The sequence below is a fragment of the Rhipicephalus microplus genome, chromosome X, assembly GCF_043290135.1.
Source record: "Rhipicephalus microplus isolate Deutch F79 chromosome X, USDA_Rmic, whole genome shotgun sequence".
NCBI lineage: Eukaryota > Metazoa > Arthropoda > Arachnida > Ixodida > Ixodidae > Rhipicephalus > Rhipicephalus microplus.
Genome location: NC_134710.1, coordinates 463,576,664 through 463,597,243, shown reverse-complemented (window position 1 = coordinate 463,597,243; position 20,580 = coordinate 463,576,664). Strand labels below are relative to the sequence as shown.

The following is a 20,580-nucleotide window of genomic DNA, read 5'->3' as shown; positions in this document are numbered from 1 at the left end:
AATGGAGGACCTTGAAACCTACATAAGTACCCTACCCGATATATAGAACAGTTTATTTCGATTGCTGCTCCGCCTCTCGACGTTAACAGCAGAAAAATTACAATCGGTAAATATATCAGGCAGAACTTGGTGGGCAACAAAAAAATTTTACAATCTTCCTATTGTTCCCCTTCACATGTATAAGAGCACCAGGGCTGTGCGGAATATGCAGCATGCTGACAGCGTCAAGGCAGAGGAAGAGTGGCTTTTATAAACCCCATCCACCAGCAGTGAATCATAATTTTGGGAGATTAAAATAACTAAGCAAACTTAATAACGAAGAATTACGTTTTACATCTCAACAGTTTATGGTTTGTAGGCGCCGTTGTGAAATTCAGAAGGCAACTAATTACAAAAAAATGAGTACATTACGAGGGAATATCCTCGAAAGTGTTGGATATAAATATACAAATGCGAAAACTGAATGCTCCCTAAGCTGTTGAGTGACTTCATGATTTGCTAGCACACAGTCTAATCAGCTCTGTTAAGTTGTACAAAAGTGCTAGATCAATGCGCGAAAATAGAGTTAGCGCTCACTTCGTGTTGTTCATTGCAACTTCTGCTTTGTTGTGCGTGAAAAAGTTTGTATATATTTCCGAGATGTCTGAGGAAATGCTTTTTCTGGTGAAATTTCTGCAACAGAGACCACTGCTTTCTACGACGTTTGTGTGTAGCTTGGGATAGAGAATTTCGTCACTGAATTATACTACTTTTTGGAGAGTTCTCCGTCGTCCACCTTCATTTGAGCACTTCTTGAATGCTGCGCAGCTACGAGCCAGAGCTATTCCCGGGACTAGTGTACCGCATGGTGAAGCCCTGCATCTTGCTCCTTGTGTTCGTGTCCGGAAAGGTGGTACTCACAGGCAAGCTACCAACTACAAGTGGCATAATTCTCTCGGCTACTATGAAGAATCTGCTTTCAGTTATGAACATTTTGATGTTAATCTTTGGGGCTAGCATCAAACGCAGCTGGGGCTTTTTCTGAATAATACTGGGCATTCTTTGGCAATGTAAAAACACATGATTGTTGTTATGCAATCCTCATTCAGTTAGTGTATTTGCGGAGGCTACTCTAGTTACTTCAATCGCAGAACATTCACAGCTAACAAACAGCATCTTATCGTCAATTCGTTCTAATTGCGGAAAAAAGAACTTTGGTTATTTCGCATCATTGTCGACATGAAACGGCCTCCTATTTTATGTTAAGCAATTTTATATTGTTAACATTTTTAATTACCATATCTTTTACTGCTCGCACGCAATACCTGTTTATTTGTTTTTGCCTTTCTCATCCGTTCATCTGTTCAATATTCTTTGCTTTCTCTGCTCTAAAACACATGCAATCCGCAGGGGCCAAGCTGCGGGAGGACATCTACAAGGCATTTGACAACATCTACCCCATCCTGAAGAAATACCAGTCCATCTGAAATGACTGTCGCCAGCTGACTATTGAAATAAATTATACGCAGGCACCCAACCAATCACCATGACGAGCTCTTGCCAACAATCTGTCACCTCTGCCTCTAGTAGTGGGCCATCTGACAGTACAATGCAAAATGTCTGAGTGCAACAAAACGTCATTTGTAGAGCAATGTTGCTTGGTTTTCAAGTGCACGCATTGTATTTTTTTTGCTTACGCTTTTCCTGAAAGTAGTAGTTTGTCGATGGATCAGAGGGATACAAACACTGCTAATAAGTTCAGCAAATGTGGCCGAATAGGTTGTCGTAGATATAGCTTCACTCGCAAATGTTATACAAAAGCGAATTCGAAAGTCTTGAAGAATGTGTTGGCGCATAGGTGCTTTTTTTCTCATAACCTCTTACAACGCCCTCCTTGTGCAATCGCGTATCGCTCAATGCGCATGCGAAACCTCAAGCTCTACAACATTACATGCATGTGATATACCTGATTAGGCTATATTTTTGACCTAATGCTAGGAGTTTGCACAGACTATCTTTTTAGACAGCTCCTCCATGAACTGGTAAGTTATTTTGCGGTGAAGCAGTAAAAAATACTCCTCTTACATGGTTGAAGTTCATGAAAGTTGTCCTCCACAGGATTTCTCTAAGCTGGTTAGCCACCCACATCTACTTGTCGTACATATACTTCCGATCACGGTTGTCAGGTCGATTAAAGCAACAGGTCGTGAGGCATTTCTGGCAGAACAAGACTTGACGCGAAGATTTTGCAGTCGGCGTGACACTATTCTTCTCAATATGTCCATGAGATGGTTACAGAAAACTGCACAAAGTTAACTTCAACAGAACAAACTAGGTTCATTGAAAACCAGATATTAGTCGAGGAGTAGTGCAACAGTGATTTCGCTGATACAGAACTAAAGTTGGTAAAAACTGTATACCCACGTCAGCTCTCAAGTGTCACCAAATCATGCGAGCACAAAGTGTGTACGAACAGTAACCCACATATGAAAGAATGGTAGCCTGTGCGTTAATCTCTAGATGCAGTGACCACTGTAGCTGAACGCTTAATGACGTTCGATTTGTGAAGTCCGAACATCATTGTAGAGAGCAATAGAAGAAAAACAAGGTGTCGTTCGTGTTCTTTACATTCACTGCGTATAGCCGTCAGACGCTGCCTAGACGGCACTGCGAAGAATGCCACCACAAGCACCCTCATTGCCGCGCAGGTCATAACTGGGTAGTGCAAAGAGAGCAGTCCACAAGTGAACGTTACGGTAGCGGCCGCCTTATTGTCTGTTAGATCTCATTTTTATTGTGCCAAAACAAGGAAAACAGAGCCCTTAGGTACACACTTCTTTCCTTTATTCATTAACAAGGGTCTCGTACTGACAGACTTGGTGTCGTTAGGTTGTATACGAGAACTTTTGGTAAGCTGCCCGATCGTAATAAGGTCACGTGCTACGTGACGCCACACAGGGTCTTAAAAGGATGTTCCACACTCGCCGCCATGGCTACAGATGGTGCTGACTGACACTCCCACGTTTAAATTCAAATATAAAACCAACAAAGTGGCTGAGGGAAATGGCCACCATGATAGCTGAATGGTTCCTGCTCACGGCAAGTTATTTTTTCACCTACTCTTCTTTCTTCTTATTTACATTACATTGGTTCTAATAATTTCCACTATACATTTCTTAGCATTATTGTCTGTTATATATATATATATATATATACATATATATATATATATATATATATGTATATATATATATATATATATATATATATATATATACTACGGCTGCTGTAGGGCAGTCGGGTGACGTGACGTGCCTTCGTTTCAGCGAGGAGCGAGCACAGGTGCCTATTTGTCGACGACGATACATAGTAGAAGTAAAATAAGCAGTAATGGATGACTGAGCCACATGAAGGAGATTGCCAGACGACAAGCGCGTGGCATTTGAGCGCTTTCGGCATTCGCCAGTGCCCATGGAGAGGCTAACATGAAAAGACCAAACGGATGGTTTTATTGTCAATTGACACAGAAGCCAAAAGTTGGGAGCATAATCTGGAGCAATGGTCAAGTCTTTTTATTATGCAAAAATGTAAAAAGTAAAAAAATATTAAGAATGCCAGGATTAGCCCTAAAGGAAGAATAAATAAAATATTTTCACGCATCTTGTTCCGATTATGTATTCACTGTTGAATTAGTTGCATTATCATACGAACGTCAGGATGAAAAGAGACGAAAACATTCAAAAGCTCAGGAACGCAAGAGTTTGTGTTTGCATTTTGCAGCATTTCATCGCTCTTTTCGCCTCACAGTTTTTATATTATTCACTTGAGAACTGCTTGCTCGATTGCCAGCGTGGAAATTACAGTCACTGAAATTTCAAAGAGGCTCGAGTCAACGAGATCGCACCTATGCTACGTATATTTCGTGCCTGTTGCATCTGAAACTGCATTGTATGAATACTATAGACGTGTTTGGAGGAATTGAGAACTCTATCTTATTTTTCGTCAAAGGAGCAGTGGAAACTACAGTCGCTGAGGTTAAATATTCTAAATGAAATTATTAAATCTGAAGCAACGTTTTCTGAAGCAACATACTCATTTACCATAATTAATTTAAATGCATTAGAAAGGTGTACCTGTTCCAGATTGTTTAGTTGTGATTTTGTAGGATCTGATTAAGATGTGCTCACATTTTTTACTTCCGCGAAAACTGATCGGTGAGCAAGGCTCCATCTCGGGTAAGACAATACCGAAATTTGCAAGGGCTGCAGTTATCTAAAAGCAAGCTCGGTAATTACCTGGTGCGCACACGCCAGACGGATATTAAAAGGAGATTGTCACACAAAGATTCACGCGCTCAATCGTAACTACCGCAAGCGCGCCACGCATGCATGCGATTCTATGGGCGCTCGCAAAAACGCCCCCCCCCCCCCCCGGTGCCACCGCAGCGGCAGTTCGGGAACTAGACCTGTCATGCCAATTTTAGAGCACGTGGCGAGCCGTACCCGTGAGCTCTTTCATCCAGTGGCCGTGGTAGAGCGACCTAGAATATGGGGGAGTGTCCAAAGTGCCGCGCCGCTACATGGGAGGAGTGAGGACCTTTTTCGGTGAACTGTCGTGCCAGACCCGTACAAAGAAGTGCTTTATGCATCACAATAGACAAGAATGAATCAAGTGGCGCAATGGCTCCATTTTTACAACGAGAGTGGGAAAGGGCCGAGAAGAGGGTTCCTATAGTAGTACATCAACAGGCCCACATGGCATTCCAACTATGCTGATAAAGACATTAGGTACGAAGTCTAAGCAGGCTTTGAGAGAGGCAGTGAGCAAAATAATAATCGATGGTGAAGTCCCCGATGGATGAAAACTTAGCAGGATGAGCATTATCTATAAAGGGAAGGGGGACAAAGCTGACATAAACAACTACCGTCCTATGACAGTAACGTCAGTGGTCTACAGACTGGCGATGCAGATTATAAAGGAAAGACTGGAGGCACAGATAGAGGATGAGGGGGTGCTGGGGGAACTGCAGAATGGGTTTCGAAAACACAGGAGGTTGGAAGACAATCTGTTCTCACTGGCGCAGTGCATCTAAATAGCAGAAAAGGAACACAGACCCCTGTGGCTAGCATTTTTCGATATCAAGGGAGCGTACGATAGTGTGGTTGAAGAGGACTTGTGGGGAATACTGGACACACCAGGTGTGGAAGATGGAGTCACTGATCTTTTGAAGGATATCTATAAAGGTAACAAGGCAGTTGTAAAGTGGGAAAAACAGGTATCCAAGCCTGCAGAGGTAAAACGGGGGCTTAGGCAGGTGTGTCTTCTGTCACCCTTGTTATTCATGATGTACCTACAAGAATTAGAGGCAAAATTAGAGGGAAGTGGACTGGGCTTCAACCTCTCTTTTGTCAAACAAGGGAAACTGATTGGATAGGCACTACCAGCATTGATGTACGCAGAGGATATAGTGCGAATGGGCGACAACAAGGAAGATTGGCAGAGATTGATGGACATCTGCGGTAATGAGGGAGATAGGTTAGATTTCAGATTCAGTAAGAAAAAATCAGCAGTCATGATTCTTAATAATAATGAAGGTAGTGAGCTTTGAATACAGGAGTTCATGCCAGAGAGAACAGATAAATATCTGGGCGTATTGATAAGCAATGGGGCCGAGTACCTAAGAGAACACGAAATATACGTGACGACTAAAGGTAACAGGAATGCAGCGGTGAAAAAAAAAACAGGGCACTGTGGAATTACAATGGGTATGTTGTTGTTAGAGGAATATGGAAAGGAGTCATGGTGCCTGGTCTGACGTTCAGCAATGCGGTCTTGTGCATGAGATCAGAAATCCAAGCAAGATTAGAAATTATGTAACGGGGAATGGGTAGGCTTGCCTTAGGAGCTCACGGGAATAAACCAAATCAGGGAGTACAAGGTGATATGGGATGGACATCACTTGAGGGCAGAGAAGCTAGCAGCAAGATAAAATTTGAGAAGCGATTGAGAGAAATGGGGGAGGAGCGTTGGGCTAGGAAGGTATTCAGCTACTTATACGTGAAGAATGTGGATACAAAATGGAGGAAGCGAACCAGAAAATTGACTGGCAACTACTTAGAAAACAGCAGGAGGCCAAACCAAAAAAAAGTATCGGTTAAGATGAAGGTGAAGGAAGCTGAGACCGATAAGTGGAGAATCGGTATGATTAAGAAGTGCGCACTAGAGATCTATCGAACTTTTAAGCAGGAAATTGAAAAGGAAAGGATCTATGATAATTAATACTCGGGGTAGTTTTCTACTGCTTGAGGCCAGGACGGGAGTATTGCGAACCAAGACAAATCGGGCCAAATACGAAGGGGTAGACACGGTATGCAGTGCGTGCAGAGAGGAAGAGGGAACTGCCGAAGAATTGGTAATGTTCTGTAAAGGGCTTCATGCTAGAGTTCAGGATGATGGCGCAGAGTTGTTCAAAGCACTGGGGTTTAGGAACAGGGAGGGCAAAATAGACTTTAAGCGGGCAGAATTAACTAGAATGACATTATCTGATTGGTCACTAAAGTCAAGGCACGAATGAAAAACCCTTCACTGCAAAGTACGAGTACAACCTCACTATTTAAAGGAAAAAAATATCTAGTTTTTGGTTCACTAAGTATTACGGCTTGGTGGCGTTAGCCAACGCCCGATCTAAAGGGTACAGCCATATCAATCCATCCATCGTTAGAGTTACTGTATATGCTACCTTTAGGTGTCAGAGTTGTGCCAAGGAACGCCATCTTTGGTTCAAATGTCTTGTGGGAAAGCTACTCACCACCCACGTAAGAGCAGCACTCGCGCTTTTAGTATTGCTTTTATTTTTTGCTTTGTTTTCTTTATTTACGAAGTTACGAGGCAAGCGTAGTTGCTCTCGTTATGCCTGGAAGCCTTGATTTTATGTTTACGTTTTTGGTAAGTAATAATAAAGAAACCTGCGTCAGCTCATTTAACCAGTGGTACATTTGTATATTTAAAATAGGCCACACATTAGCTTCGGCTTCTTTTGCACTGTTTTTTCCATTTACATTTATAAAATTATTTTTCAGTCTTGATTGCTACCGAACCGGTGATGAAATATTTTCTTCGCGTTGGGCTCATTCGTTAACTGTGTGAGTTAATTAGCTAAACCTTTATAGTCCTAAACTGAATCGAGATGGATAATGATCTAGAGTGGCCGTTCGACGCCCGCGTTAAGCGCGCATCTTGTATTACGATCGTATTACAATCGTAGCTCACGACAATTGATGTGAATTGTTTAATAACCCTGTTGTGTCCAGGATTCTTCTTGTTTAGGGTTTCAAAGCAGCATTCAATTCACGCACTAACAGCAACACATTGCCCATTCAAATAGTTCTAGTTTAAATTCTCCCTTCGTTTTTAGCGTTTGAACCGCCAGATTCACTTAGACCTATGCAGCTGACACACGCTTCCCAACTCTGCATGTGTAACGTATTCACTACTGCATCTGTGTTTAATACAAATAGAGCAAGTTTTGCAGTGCCGTGGACAAATAAAAAAAGCCAAGCGCATGGGCGTCAGCAGACAAATGGGAAAGGGGCCCTTGCCCCCCCCCCCCCTCGAGCCACAACAGCACTTGCCCTCGCCCAAGCTAGACCAGTGCTCTCGCTTTTTCTATGCCGCAATGCAACAATGGTTTGCGCCCCCGAGAAAAAACCCTGCCAACGACAATGGCCAAGCATTTATTCCTTCCGACTGAACTCTTTATTCCTTCCGACGAATTCTTTCTATAGCAACACCCGCTGCACCCGCGTCTAATCACATAGGCTCTACATAGTACGATTCGACACAGAATGCATTTTCTGCCGTATTTCTCGTGACAAACAGGCAGCATGGCTACACTACCGAAGAAGCTCGGCGAGAATGATAACAGCCGTTGTCAACCCCGCTTGATCTGCCAGGAATCTGCGTAGCGTTGGCTTCTCCGCAGTGCAAATGAACCATCTACGACCACGTGATGGCGCTCGGCGAATAGGGGCGCTGAACTCCTGTAGGCGGAGCGAGCGGTGGCCGGAAAACAGTGGCACAACTCTGCTATGTAAAGGTCGCATTACAGTACTCTAAGACCCGTGAGTTTTTCCCGCGCTGGAAGCTGCGGCAAAGTGGCGGGCGTCTGCTACGTACCTGATATTTTTGCGGCTTTTAGCCAGAAAATGCAACAATTTTGGCGGTATTGAATACTATGTCCCTGAAACGTACAACTGCATTAACTCACAGCGCTTAGGACGTGTTTGTGTGGTGCGGAAGTGAGATCTGGTTTGTTTACGTCTAGCCGGTATATCACCGCAATGGTTCACACATACTCGGCCGTCTGATGAACGCTTTCTGGGCGCACTTTATCATGAGCGAAGGAGGCCTAATTTAGTTACGTGTGGGATGACAATTGTAGACGTGCTACAGAATATCATAAGCTAGAAATCATATAAATAATCATTAGAACGTAGCAGGTGTATGCGCTGTAAACGGCTATTTCATGATAATGCATTTGAGACCTATGTTATTTTGTGCGTTAGATTTCTTTCTAAGTCTTCCTCCTGGCCTATTCTGTTTTCTTGGATAGTTGAAAGCCTTAACTAGCTCATACGAAGCGGTATGTTGGTTGGTTGGTTGGTTCCTCAACAACTTGGCACAACTCACCTAGGAGGATAGGCCATGAATGGGACGGTGCCTTGCTTTTTAAATAAATTCACTTCTTGAAAGGAAGGGTTGAATTCATTAGGTATTATATAGGTGATATTTTAAAGGTGTTGGATTTCTAAACAAACAAAAACCTTGAAAATATAACATAATAAACACGCACAAAGAAAAAGAAGAAAAGTCTATACATAAAACAACAGAATTTATCTATTGCTGTTTTTCACTGGTAGATTCGGAGCAGGTTTTTTTGCTCCGTGGCGACGAAACCGCATTTCACTGGTAGATTCAGAGTGGATCCGCGCTTTTCACTGGTAGTTTCAGAGCAGCTCGCTCCGAGGCGGATTGCTCGCACTGCTCCGCCGACAAGTCGCAGATTCGGGCGGAAACACGACGAGCAGCATACGTCACTTCCGTCGTTGTACGTTGCTGAGTTTTGCAAAATGGCTGCGTTCGCTGCCTTGGCGGAACTTCTGTCTAGCGACGAAAGCACTTCAAGCAGCAGCTCGTCCAGCTCAGACGACGAAGACTTCGAGGAAAGACAAGCGCTATGCGAAGCCTTCTTTCGGGAAACTTTTTCGGAGTCCCACCGCGAACGTCCCAAAATTTTGGGGTTCATCGAGAACGTTGCGCGGCTGTACACAGACGAGCAGGTAAGCGCGGAGCTCCCTCTTTTCATAATACTACATGAACCTAATTTCATCTTTTTATCATTTCCTTCTCTGCAGTTCCGTCAAGACTTCAGGGTGTCGAGGCGTGTCGCGGAAACGTTGATCCGTGGTTTTGAAGGCTCGCGTCACTACCCATGCAGTGATCGTGGTGGGTCCCCCTCGAAAACCGCGGAAGAGCACATTCTGGTCTTTCTGTGGTAAGTCTGCACGCTGTTTTAAAAGTCATGCCTACCAGTGTGTATAATCTTAATGCTTTCAAGTGCTTCGGCGTAGAAGTACGTTTTTTCGTTGCGTGCGCAGAATTTTGACGGGGAGTCCAACCATTATAAATTTTTGTTCGTGTGTTTATGTGCGCGTGTGTAGAGAATATACACATGTGAAATTTAACAATTTCGGCGGCGTTAAATCTCCCTAGTAGCCTTCCCGTGGCTACGCCGCTTGTGCTTTTTGTCCTTGAAAGTTGCTAAGTGTGATGCAATGGAAACCAATGAAATATGACCGCTTGCAACTGCACAGCCAGAGAGAACAGTGTTAAGAGCTTCTACTTTTCTTACGGCTGCTAATTTTGATGCAAATATTTCATGCCTTTATTTCACAAAGCAGGCTTTACTTGATCACTTTCTTCCATAATGTGTGTTTGCTGTGTCAGGTTTGCTGCAAACAAGGCGTGCCTGAGGGACGTTGCTGGACGCTTTGGCATGGCAACTGCGACAGCATTTAGAGTCGTGGAGCGCACGCTCGAATATTTCCTTGATATAGCCGAAGAGGTAATATCATTTCCAGGAGATCTTGATCAGCTGTCAGCGGACTTCGAACAAGTAAGAATTTTAGGTATTTCACTGTTCCATGGCAAACACAACAAATGAGTTGTCTAATTGAAGCTTACTTTAGAGAATAGTCACATAATACATTGATTGTAGCAGGTTAAGCTGCCGTTGGGGCACAGGGGATGTGGTACTAAGTTGCGCTTGAAAGATGGGGTTATTGTCAAGCAGTCTCACTATCAAATGAGAAATGCTAGTGAAACATGTATTGTTCATTTACAGTGCACATAAAAGCAGGGTGTCTGCCAACGTGGAAAAGTCAGGGAATTTCAAAAAAACCAGGCCAGGTCATGAAAACTGACAGCAGTTCTGTGGGACCGTCACAAAAATAAGCATCGCCATTCATCAAAGCTTAAAAAGTCTCTCAGCTGCAACTACAGTGGGCTGCTGGAAGGTGTGTGAAAAAAAAAAAGGACAGTGCATAACTCTTGCTTCTGAGTGTAAACGCGAAAGGGACCCATAGAACACAAAGTTTACTGACATTTCAGTACCTCATATGGGAGAGAGCCTTGTTTAAAAGTCATGAAAAAGGCACAGTGTACTTCAGTACGCCTAAATACGTGACGTAAGCAGAGAGAGTACATTGTCAGAAGCCTCCCATCACTCCTGTGCAGCGTATGTACAGTTGTCTGTATCTGGATTCGAGAGTTTTACAAGTCTATTTGGTGGTCTGTGATTCCGTGTGTTCAGGGAGGGCAGTCGAGGCCACGCCTCGTTTTGTGGTATCATATTTGTGTTGTTTAACTTTTACCAGTTTCACCGATGTACTGGTCACAATTATGTCAGCCTATGGCATAAACTAGACTAAGGAAATTTCTGCTCGGCAACTTGTCCTTCACATTGGCTAAAGCATTCTTTAACATCCATGTTGGTATATCCACTCTTTTGGTGCCTGTTGCTTCTACATATCACACGGCATATCTGACTCACGTCTGTAGATTTATGCATGTTTTGTCTATGCCACGATTTCGGCCCGGCTTGAAGGCCGTCTGGTTTTTCTAGGCTAGAACTGCTATCAGCTGAAGCTTGCTGGGCTACTCATGTCTTTTAATAATAATAATAATAATAATAATAATAATAATAATAATAATAATAATAATAATAATAATAATAATATTATTATTATTATTATTATTATTATTATTATTATTATTGGTGGTGCAACACCAAACGTCTTCAGCTACACACTTATGCTGGTAGCTCGTGTTTCAAGGGTAGAACTTGGGTAACTTCAGCTAAATTTTTCATTTCAGTTTTGTGAGATTGTGTAAATAAATCTGCAATTATTTTTCAGTGTCACGTCTACAGCAGAGTACGTAAATCAAGGTAACATGCGGACATTCATGATTCATCTATAGAATCAAGGAAACTGTTCCACCTTGACAAATTCATTCTCACCACCACATATTCAAATGTCAGCACTTTAAACGTTGACCCCAGCTTTCATTTCACTTCAAGTATGACAGCCCAGATAAATGCATGTGCTTGTCGTAAAAAAAAAAAACATTTTGCAGTATGGCTATGTTCTTGCAACGTTGTCGTTACTCGTTGTCAAGGCAAGATACATAGAATATGCGAGTAGTAGTTATTTACTTTTTTTGTTGAAAAGTATACTTTAGAGGTGTGCAAATTAGGCGGCGGCGCAAATCAATAGTAAATACATCAATCTAGGTCGAATCAGTTCTAATCTAATCTACATATAAATAGGTGAGTCAGTAAATACAGTAGTTCAGGTCGATCTAATTAAATCCAATCCACATCCTAACCGGCGTGGGCTACAGCCATTATAGTAAAATAGATTTTACTCCAGTGGCAGAACCGGCCAGGCTCCTGTGTTTTCATTTTACACGAATGCCACCAAATGGCACCACTTCTAAGTTTCTCAGCAGCTTTGACTGCGATGTCAAACGATCGCAGACACCTTCAAACTTCATCTGCGGTTACTCTTAACTTGTGTGTTTTCTTCCTGGTTCTTCGGAACATCAAACAGCTGACTTGCTCACTGCCTAGCTCAGGGGTTTTATTTTGGCCAGATTTACATGTTTTTTCACAATTGTCGCATGCCCTGAGAACATTTTGAGTGCGTCTGGTAATTATGTTTACCTTTATAGAGCGCCCGGTTTTTTTTTTCTACTCGGGTTTGTTTGCAGTGTACAGTGTTTTCCATGCAAACGTGGCAGTCATGGAATTTGCTTTGAATCATGATGGAAAACCTGGGAAATTCAAGGAATTTAGAAATATGAAATTGGTAGACACCCTGAAAGGGACCCCTGGCACTTAAAATTTCTAATGCCTTTTGCTGTGGTGTTCCGTACAATGATTCCATAGTTCTGGCATGTAAAAGACTTGTGTCACCTAAAGTTAACTCCGCTAAGACCAACAAAACTACTGCATCAAGTGTTAAGATTATTTACTTCAAGAAGTTCACTACAGGTGTGTTCTTTTTCTCTCACTGTCACAGGTGTCAGGAGTGCCCAACACGATCGGTTGCATTGACGGATCCTACATAAGCATCCGCTGCCCTGCAAAAAAAGTGCGTTCAACCTATGTGAACAGGCACAGTTATCCGTCACTGACACTGCAAGCTCTGTGTGATCACAAAAAGAAGTTTCTCGATGTGACTACTGGACACCCCAGCAAGATTCACGATTCGAGAATCTTCAGGACATCGAGGCTTTCTTCAAAGTTGCCGCATGTGTGCTGTTCCGGGAAGTACCACGTTCTCGGGGACGCTGCCTACCCGCTTCGAGATTACCTCATAACCCCATTCAGGAATTATGGTCACCTTGACGCGAGGCAGCGCGCCTTCAATTATCACTTTTCGGCAACGAGAGTGAAGATTGAGAATGCCTTTGGAGACCTCAAGGCCAGGTTCCGCCAGCTGCTGCACCTGGACTTTCTGTTTGTAGACAAAATGAACAAGTTCATTATAGCTTGTTGTGTTTTGCACAATATGTGCATTAATTGTGGTGATGTGGATGTGCCGCCGTACATCGATGATGAACATGCACCGTGGGAATGGGAGGCACAACCGGATGATGTTCCCCCCAACAATGGCCCGCTTGCATCAACTGAAGATGCACTGCGTCGCCAAGGCGAGGAGAAGCGTGAGCGCTTAATGCAAGCGATGCGCATTTGATTTAAAGTTAGGACTGCCTACGTGTACACAAAACAAGAAACGTTAAGGTGTTGTAAATTTTGTTTCGTGTTGTAGAGATTTCTAGCAGAAAATAACACTAAAAGACGGGACGAAGCAAGGACACAAACTACGGCGCTGACTAACAAGCAAATTCGTTTTATTCTTCTAATCCGCGTATATATACTTTACCACAATCTCAAGGAAACAAAAAAAAATAGAATCATGATAAATGCATGCCCCTCATTTCTGAAGCGTATCATTTACAACGGCGGCGAAACATGCATCAGTTTCCCTTATATTTCCCTCTCTCTGAAGGAGTTACCTCTCCTGTCTTATTGAGCATTTCTTTCCTCCTGAGTCAGCCAACATTTGTGTGTGTCTTTTTTTTGCTTTTTCTCACCCTTCAGATTAGTGGTGGAGTGTATATACCTAGACTGGAAGAATAAGACACATTTGGCTGTTAGTCAGTGCCATGGTTGTGTCTCTGCCATGGTTGTGTCCCTGCTTTGTCCCATCCTTTAGCACTGTTTTCTACAGGAAACACTGTACTAACCAGCTAAAATGCATGCCGCACTGTGTTGTAGTGACTCATCTTGCTAGGGCGCAGCCTGATTTTTTTGTTTCTTAGCTTTGTGACACGTAGCAGCTTCCACATAGCGTGAGTCAACCCAAGATGTTTGCAGGAATCTGACTGGATCAGTGTAATTGTTTCCTATGCGAAGCCATCAGCATGCTTATTGCTGACTAGTGCTAACGCCGCAGCGTGTTGGTCGGTATGGCTACTGCAGCTGAAGATAGCTGGTGATATTGATAGTAACTGCACTCTTCGTGCTGGTGAGACACGAGAAAGTGACAAAGTCAACCGGCCAAACATAGCTGGGCTCCAGCTCTCGTCAGCCACCACAAACATTCTGAGAAACATGTAGTGACATTGGCATAAGTCCAAGCTAGTGCAGGCTACACTGAGGAGCATTTGTGTTAATGGAACAATGTCACCAAAATTACGAGCTTGAAATGTTTGTGTTGTTTGTCTTGCAGTTGGGGCACTATGCTTGTCAGTTAAACCTGTCGCTTCGAGGAATATTCGTAATGAACACCCATCCCGACTCATTGTTTCCCACGCATGGTGCCCAAATTCAAAAAGTGCGCTCTGAACGTCACAAAAGCCCGAGTCTACATAGTCTTATGACTCCTGAGATTGTTCGCTGTGTAATTTTTTGTGATTCCAGTAGTAGTTTTACAGTGATGCCAAAATTAGTCACAAGGAGCCATTCTTGCATTAATTACACAGTACATTGCAATATTTATGATCAAAGTTTGGGGACTACCGGACACAATGCTCTTAATTAAAGCATTCAAGTCAAAACAAAAATTTGTCAGGGGTCCTTTAGGCATGGTGACTGCTGCTGTGAGAAATGGCTTCTTTGTCATGCAATTTGGTTATTGCTTGTGCATTAACATTTCATTTGCCTGATGAAAATTTGCATGGACAAACGTTCTGCATTTCTTAGTCTTTGTTCAGCTTTTCTTACCATCAAAACGGCGTGAAATTATAATGATCATTGCAACTTTGTCTTGTAAAAGGGCCCTGGAACCCTTATTTCACCTCAACAACAAACATTGTCAATCTGTTATCAATGCGCCTGCCAACGTGCACATGTGTACAATGCTTACAATAAACATGCTTTTCACATTTTATTCATTTTTCTTCAAGTTGAAAATTTCACGGAGAAGATTCATCTTTTCTTTGTGCATTTCTTCTCGTCGCTGTGTTTTAGCAAGTCGTCGCTCTTCCCTCTTGCTGTCTCTTTCAGCCTTTCGCTCTGCTCGCCGTTCATCTAACTCCTTCATTTTTTCAAAGAAGGTTTGCAGGTGGAGCTCGCGTGCTGAATTCGGGCGTTTTCTTTTTGAATCAGGAGTGTCGTCCTGCCCAACGGAGCTGGATGGAGAGTGTGACGTTGACGAGCTTGAACCAGCAAGTGGAACAGACTCGGTGGATGACTGTGGACATGTCTTTTTTGATACCACTCCACTTGCGTCGCGTACCACTTCTGGTTCCAAGCTGTCGTCCAGCCACTTGATTTTTTCAAGCTCGGCCTCGTAGGGGACTTCTTGTGGGGAACAGCCAGACGTATTATTTTTCCCAGCTGCCACATTTTTTCTTTTCAGTACGGTTTTGTACCGAGAGCAGCACTGCTCACCAGTTCTCATTACACCCAGTTTATTATTAATGTCTGTTGCAATTTTTTCAAACATGGCCTTTTTGTTGCGAAATTTTTTCAGAGGGCCAACTTGAGGGAAATATGAGGCGTAGAGGTCCAGCAGCAGCTTCGTCTCGCCACTCGTCCACTCACACCCTGCAGCTGAAATATGCATTATACACACATAAAATACATATAAACTGGCATTAATAGACTTTTTTGATACAGGGCACGAAGCTATATGCTCTCTGAGCCATAGAACACTTACTGTAAAGCATTAGTACTGTCACACTGTTTTGGCACAGCAAATATTGGGTGCTGTGGGGATCGCTTTGCATATCAGAACAGACAATCATGCAAATTCATAATATTACTATACATAACTTATTCACAGCATAATTTTCTTAGAGAGTAAATTTGAAAACACTGCATAATAAATATGGGGCCTCTTCGTGCAGCTGACTATTCGTTGAATTCAATTTTATTATTTAAGCACCCAATATTGAGAAGCGTGAGCAAGAAGCCATTAAATGGTTTTGCGTAATTCGTGGTTTTTTTGAGAGGGTTTGCAATCTGCTGGACCTATCTTCATCCTAATGCCACTAGCATGTTTGTGTATGCATGCTTACCACGTGCAGGAGTCCCTGGCTGACAAGCCCGACTTGGTGACGCACCAGTAGACGCTGCAGAATCTGTGTTTGATAATTGAAAAGCATTGTAGTATGTTAATATGTGTTAATTTTAAGCAGGTACACAATTTTCTTCAAGTAGTCCTTACACGTTGCTCGTCAAGGCATTGTCCTCTACATATATAGACGACTGTATACAAAACTAGTTCTACAGAGACACATGTAGACCAATTTACCATTTCCTAAAAATGCGCCCTGTGTATGTGACAAAGCGTCGGTGGCGTCACACTGTGTAGCACCTTCAAATAGAGAAAAAGAAAAGACATTTGCGGGTTAACACCAAAAGAGTAGAGGTCAAGAATCACCAAGAAAACGTTACTTCTCTAGTAAATTTTTCATGCATGTATTCATGCGCGAATACAGAGATCGCCATGCATTTTTATTAAAGGTAATACAGCAGCTTGGTGAGCGCTGCGAAAATTCCGGCGCTTGTGATATTCTAAATAGTAGGACTGTAAGGTGTTGGGTAAGCAACTGCTCTGATTAAAAAAAAAAGCCTGCTCACAACATGCCGTATTTTTGCGAGCGCCGATTGCGGCCGTTACCACGTGTACCCGCATGCTTTACAATTATCTGACCAGTCTTCATGCGGAGCTATCAAAGTTAGCATTCCGTGCAGAGTTTATTATCAGCGTCAAGTACGTCGCACTTACCGTTCAGATCGTTGCCGCTGTTTCTGAAAACGCCCAGCAACAGCCGACGCACAGCCGGTGTCAATTCCGCGTGCTCGTCCATACTTGCTACACAACTGCTGTTCGCGACTGCGTTAAAGTGTTCTACAAAGCTTTAACTGCGTGGTCGAAATGCGCGCCCTGCAGTGGCGGCCAAAGTTGCCAAGGAAACGAAGAGAGCGGAAAAATAAACTGTTTCCGGAACCGGTTTGCGTGACGTATGCATAATCAACTTCCGGGGCACCTCTCACGGAGCATTCTCGTGTTTCACTGGCAGAGGTGGCTTCGTGCGATCCGAGTGCTCGCTCCGGTTTTTCGGCGGTCGCTCTGAATCTCCCAGTGAAAAACACCATATGTTTAGCATTTCATTCTTTTAGATGCGCGTAAGAAATTTGTAACAGCGGTAAAAAACGCTCCTGTGGCTAAAACCACATTTGATTGCGCCAAATGAAAGAATCACTGGAAGTGTCAAGTTTTCGTCCAACTTTTGTAGGGGTTCTTCTAGTAGTTTTTTCCGTTGGCTTTTGAATTTTCGGCATGACAAAAAGAAGTGCTCCAAAGATTCACTCTCATGACAGTGAAGGCACAAAAGCGACTGTGCCAGACCCTACCTGTGAAGGTAAACGTTCAATGAAGGGACTCGACAACGCAGCCTTGTAAACACTATTTCGTCCTTTCTTGATGAACGCCAGTTGTTCTTTCATGGGAACTATAGCTGCGGATAGTCAGATAAAAACAAAGGGAATTTTTCGAAGTTATTGACGGTTGTGCGTTCTTCAAAGCGTCCTGCTGTGATGTATTCAGAAGTAGGCAAAATAGGTAAAAAAAGTATAATCAAAAGAAGATACAGCTAGAGCATCTGCATGCTCATTGAGGGCTAAACCTCGGTGGCCTGGTACCCAAACTAGTCGAACGAGTCGCGCATGTCTAGGAATGAGCGAGTAGAAAGGTACGCGAAAAAGTTGGTGAGTTTAAGGCATTACAGACAGAGGGGCAGTCTGTTAGTACAATCACCACTGATAGATCTTGGGGCACTTTACGCAATGCTAGGACTATTGGTAGTAGCTAAGCTTGGTAAATAGGGGTAAAGTCGGGTAATAGAATTGAGAAAACCTATTCTAGAGAGGATGATACGATTCGTACGCCAGCCTTCTCTTCATAAATCAAAGCGTCAGTCGCTATCACAATGGATGTTTCTATATTGGCCAAATGGTTTTCCAAAATGCCATTTATATACTGATATGGTAGTTTTTTTGCATTCTTGGGGTATATATCATCAAATTCAATCCTAATTGCATCTACAGTGTTGAGTACAAGTATTTCCCAAAGGTTATCTTTAATAAGGTTTAAACGTTTCTGTGTAAGTATTACTTGAGGGCACTATAATTCAGACAACTGGTGGTTGAAAAATGAGGTCTGATGGTTAATGAACACATACTGTGGTCTCCCCTGAGGTGATGCATAGATGTTGAGGAATGTTCATACTGTTAGAATATGAAATCATTTGATAAGAGAAGGCAGGCGGGATTCTTTGTATAGGATATTGTTCGCAACATATTTAGGTAGCCCTAGACATAAGCGCAATGCTTCGCGTTCCAACAGAATCAGGGGTCGAACTTTCTAAGCCGGAGCGCGAGAAAACCAAACACAGCGGTGTGTGCCTGTTGGTGTGAGCACGGTACTAAAAAAAAAAAACAGAAGGTAATTGACGTAACTTTCGTGTCTCATACTTGGGAAGTAAAAACAGCGCAAAAATATAAACAAGGACAGAGGAAGAGACGACACCACGCTTTCCCCCTCCTTTTTATTGAAAATGAGGGGGAAAGGTGTGTAAGCAAGCTGTCTGTGGCCCTTGGTGAAAAAGAAGTTCGGTACTTGGGTTCAGTGCTGCCATGTTAAAGTGAGTGCTAGTTTGGTGGGACTGTTGCGCATGTTTTTGGCAAGTAGGAAGGTGTGTTTTTTGTTGTTTTTGTGGTTGTTACACACGTGTTGATGATCAATATGAATACTCTTGTATTGTACCTTGTTTGCTTTGATGCGTAGACGCCTTTGGTTTTCCACGTGACCGGGTCGAATGCTTGATATATGTGCGTGTATCTTTCAATAAAGTTTAGTTGCGAGCTCCGCGCTGTGTCGTCTCTTCCTCTGTCCTTGTCTATATTTTTGTGCTGTTCTTACTTCCCAAGTATGAACCACTAACTAGCCCAACTTTCGCTATTATTCACGTGTCTCGTTCAATTGGTTTATTACCTACCATACTATGAATGACTAAAATGTCTAATCGGTGACAAGATCAATAACTGGGTATGTTTTTCTTTTACGCCACCATACACAATAACGCCTCGCAATGTCCTTAATTGTGTTGTCACCTTAGACGGCTTGATGGGAAGTACACATTGTTTTCTTAAGTCAATAAATTTAATTTACCACACCCCTCGACAGTTTGGCTGCATCGAACGTGGTTTTGCACTACCTGCGGGGTCTTAAGTAATTTATTTATAACCTCACTTTGTTTTGCACGGCATCCGTGATTGGTTGGCCGATCACGGAAACAGTGTAAAGCGACGATGCGATAATCAGGCGTCATAATGGTGCCACAAACTTTGGCATTATTTATGTCATGGTGACGTCATCACGTGGTAATTTTTTGCATCCCTCGTACGCGCTGGTGTGCTCGCGGAGGGGGGGGGCGCCTCGCTACTCTCCTAAGAAGGGGGGGGGCGCAAAGGGATCACCTGCATATATTGACAATATATGGAGGGGGTGCTTCGACACGTGGGTAGAGGGCTCAAAGTCCACTCCAAACGTTGACATAATAGGTAAGGGGGCACGCTGCAATGAATCTGCACCCCCTCTCCAGCGAGAGCAAATGCGTAGCGCTGGCACGAAGTGACAGTGCCACAAACAAGGATTCGGCAACCTGCTGCGGCCGGGCCTGTTGCGCGTGCCTCGGCACGACATCCGAACCAACGTGAATAGGTTAGGTTCAGTTTACAAACTGCGCCACGTTGCGCAAAAGCACCACCATTCCGCTTCGACTGGCGCTGCCATCGCATCAGAATCCCACCCACGCCCGCCCGCGCATAGTGAGAGATTGTGGTTGTAAGAGGGAAAAGAAGAGAAAAGTGAGCCCCGTCTGCATCAGTGTGCGACACCTGAACAGTAGCGCACAAGGGATGGGGTTGAGGAAGGATTAAAAGGATAGGATTAAAGGCAGAGAGAGAGAGAGAGAGAGAGAGAGAGAGAGAGAGATGTGCAAGGACAGCGAGCGGTGACATAAGAGAGATAGGAGGGAAGATGGAAACACGGTCACAGGAGTTCGAGGACGGGGCATCACTTGCGAGAGCTCTTGTCGGCGACAGGAGATGGCGTAAAGCTAATCCAAACGGCCAGAGCTGCGCTGACGTCGTCGTAGGGGACCGGTGGCAGGAGGTGGCGTAGGACCAGCGCAGTCGGCCAGAGCTGCGCGGTCGTCGGAGATCGCGAGGGCACAACGAGTCGGCACGGAATCCAGCGAGCGAGTCAGTCAGTCAGTCAATGAACTTTATTTACAAATTGTCCTGAGGAGCCGATTCCCCTCAAGAGGGAGGGTCGGCTGCGGGCCGCACTCACGTGGGGACAGGAAGAGCGAGCCCCTCCGGCAAATTGCGGGCCCTCTGGACAGCCCGGATTTGGACCTCTCGGTCCGAGCTGGTAATTGCCGTCCTCCAGGCAGCTTCTG

General features: G+C 43.7%; 3 protein-coding genes across 7 annotated transcripts in view; 2 read left to right on the top strand and 1 right to left on the bottom strand.

The window, feature by feature from the left end:
• The window catches only part of LOC119160835 (TATA-box-binding protein), a 64,361-nt gene extending 62,841 nt beyond the window's left edge, over positions 1-1,520 (top strand). For 2 of the 4 annotated variants that reach the window (XM_075880705.1, XM_037413088.2), the window contains 2 exons: positions 808-961; positions 1,390-1,520. In XM_075880705.1, coding sequence (XP_075736820.1) covers positions 808-961; positions 1,390-1,466 — 231 coding nt within the window. In that variant the 3' untranslated portion in view covers positions 1,467-1,520. The remainder of the gene's footprint in view (positions 1-807; positions 962-1,389) is intronic. The other 2 variants (XM_075880706.1, XM_037413089.2) reach the window with 1 other exon arrangement.
• Positions 1,521-8,875: 7,355 nt separating this feature from the next.
• Positions 8,876-14,996, top strand: LOC119160836 (putative nuclease HARBI1). Of its 2 annotated transcripts, XM_037413091.2 has the most exons (4): positions 8,876-9,317; positions 9,393-9,532; positions 9,985-10,153; positions 12,621-14,996. In XM_037413091.2, the coding sequence occupies exons 1-4, from the start codon at positions 9,108-9,110 to the stop codon at positions 13,296-13,298; spliced, it is 1,197 nt and encodes a 398-aa protein (XP_037268988.1). In that variant the 5' UTR covers positions 8,876-9,107; the 3' UTR covers positions 13,299-14,996. The 2 variants fall into 2 exon arrangements, with proteins under 2 accessions (XP_037268988.1, XP_037268987.1); XM_037413090.2 differs by having other exon boundaries at positions 8,876-9,532.
• LOC119160837 (uncharacterized) lies at positions 14,981-17,164 on the bottom strand. Its single transcript, XM_037413092.2, has 4 exons — positions 16,842-17,164; positions 16,365-16,427; positions 16,129-16,191; positions 14,981-15,661 (listed from the first exon to the last, which is right to left on the bottom strand). The coding sequence occupies exons 1-4, from the start codon at positions 16,921-16,923 to the stop codon at positions 14,994-14,996; spliced, it is 876 nt and encodes a 291-aa protein (XP_037268989.2). The 5' UTR covers positions 16,924-17,164; the 3' UTR covers positions 14,981-14,993.
• Positions 17,165-20,580: the final 3,416 nt, after the last annotated feature.

Bases quoted from the DNA above. Each gene is read 5' to 3' on its own strand.
- LOC119160836 (XM_037413090.2), top strand. From the start codon at position 9,108: ATGGCTGCGTTCGCTGCCTTGGCGGAACTTCTGTCTAGCGACGAAAGC. The intron at 9,533-9,984 runs GTAAGTCTGCAC...TTGCTGTGTCAG, and splicing joins CACATTCTGGTCTTTCTGTG to GTTTGCTGCAAACAAGGCGT. The intron at 10,154-12,620 runs GTAAGAATTTTA...TCACTGTCACAG, and splicing joins TGTCAGCGGACTTCGAACAA to GTGTCAGGAGTGCCCAACAC.
- LOC119160837 (XM_037413092.2), bottom strand. From the start codon at position 16,923: ATGGACGAGCACGCGGAATTGACACCGGCTGTGCGTCGGCTGTTGCTG. The intron at 16,428-16,841 runs GTAAGTGCGACG...CTCTATTTGAAG, and splicing joins CAGCGGCAACGATCTGAACG to GTGCTACACAGTGTGACGCC. The intron at 15,662-16,128 runs GTAAGCATGCAT...TGCATATTTCAG, and splicing joins GCCAGGGACTCCTGCACGTG to CTGCAGGGTGTGAGTGGACG.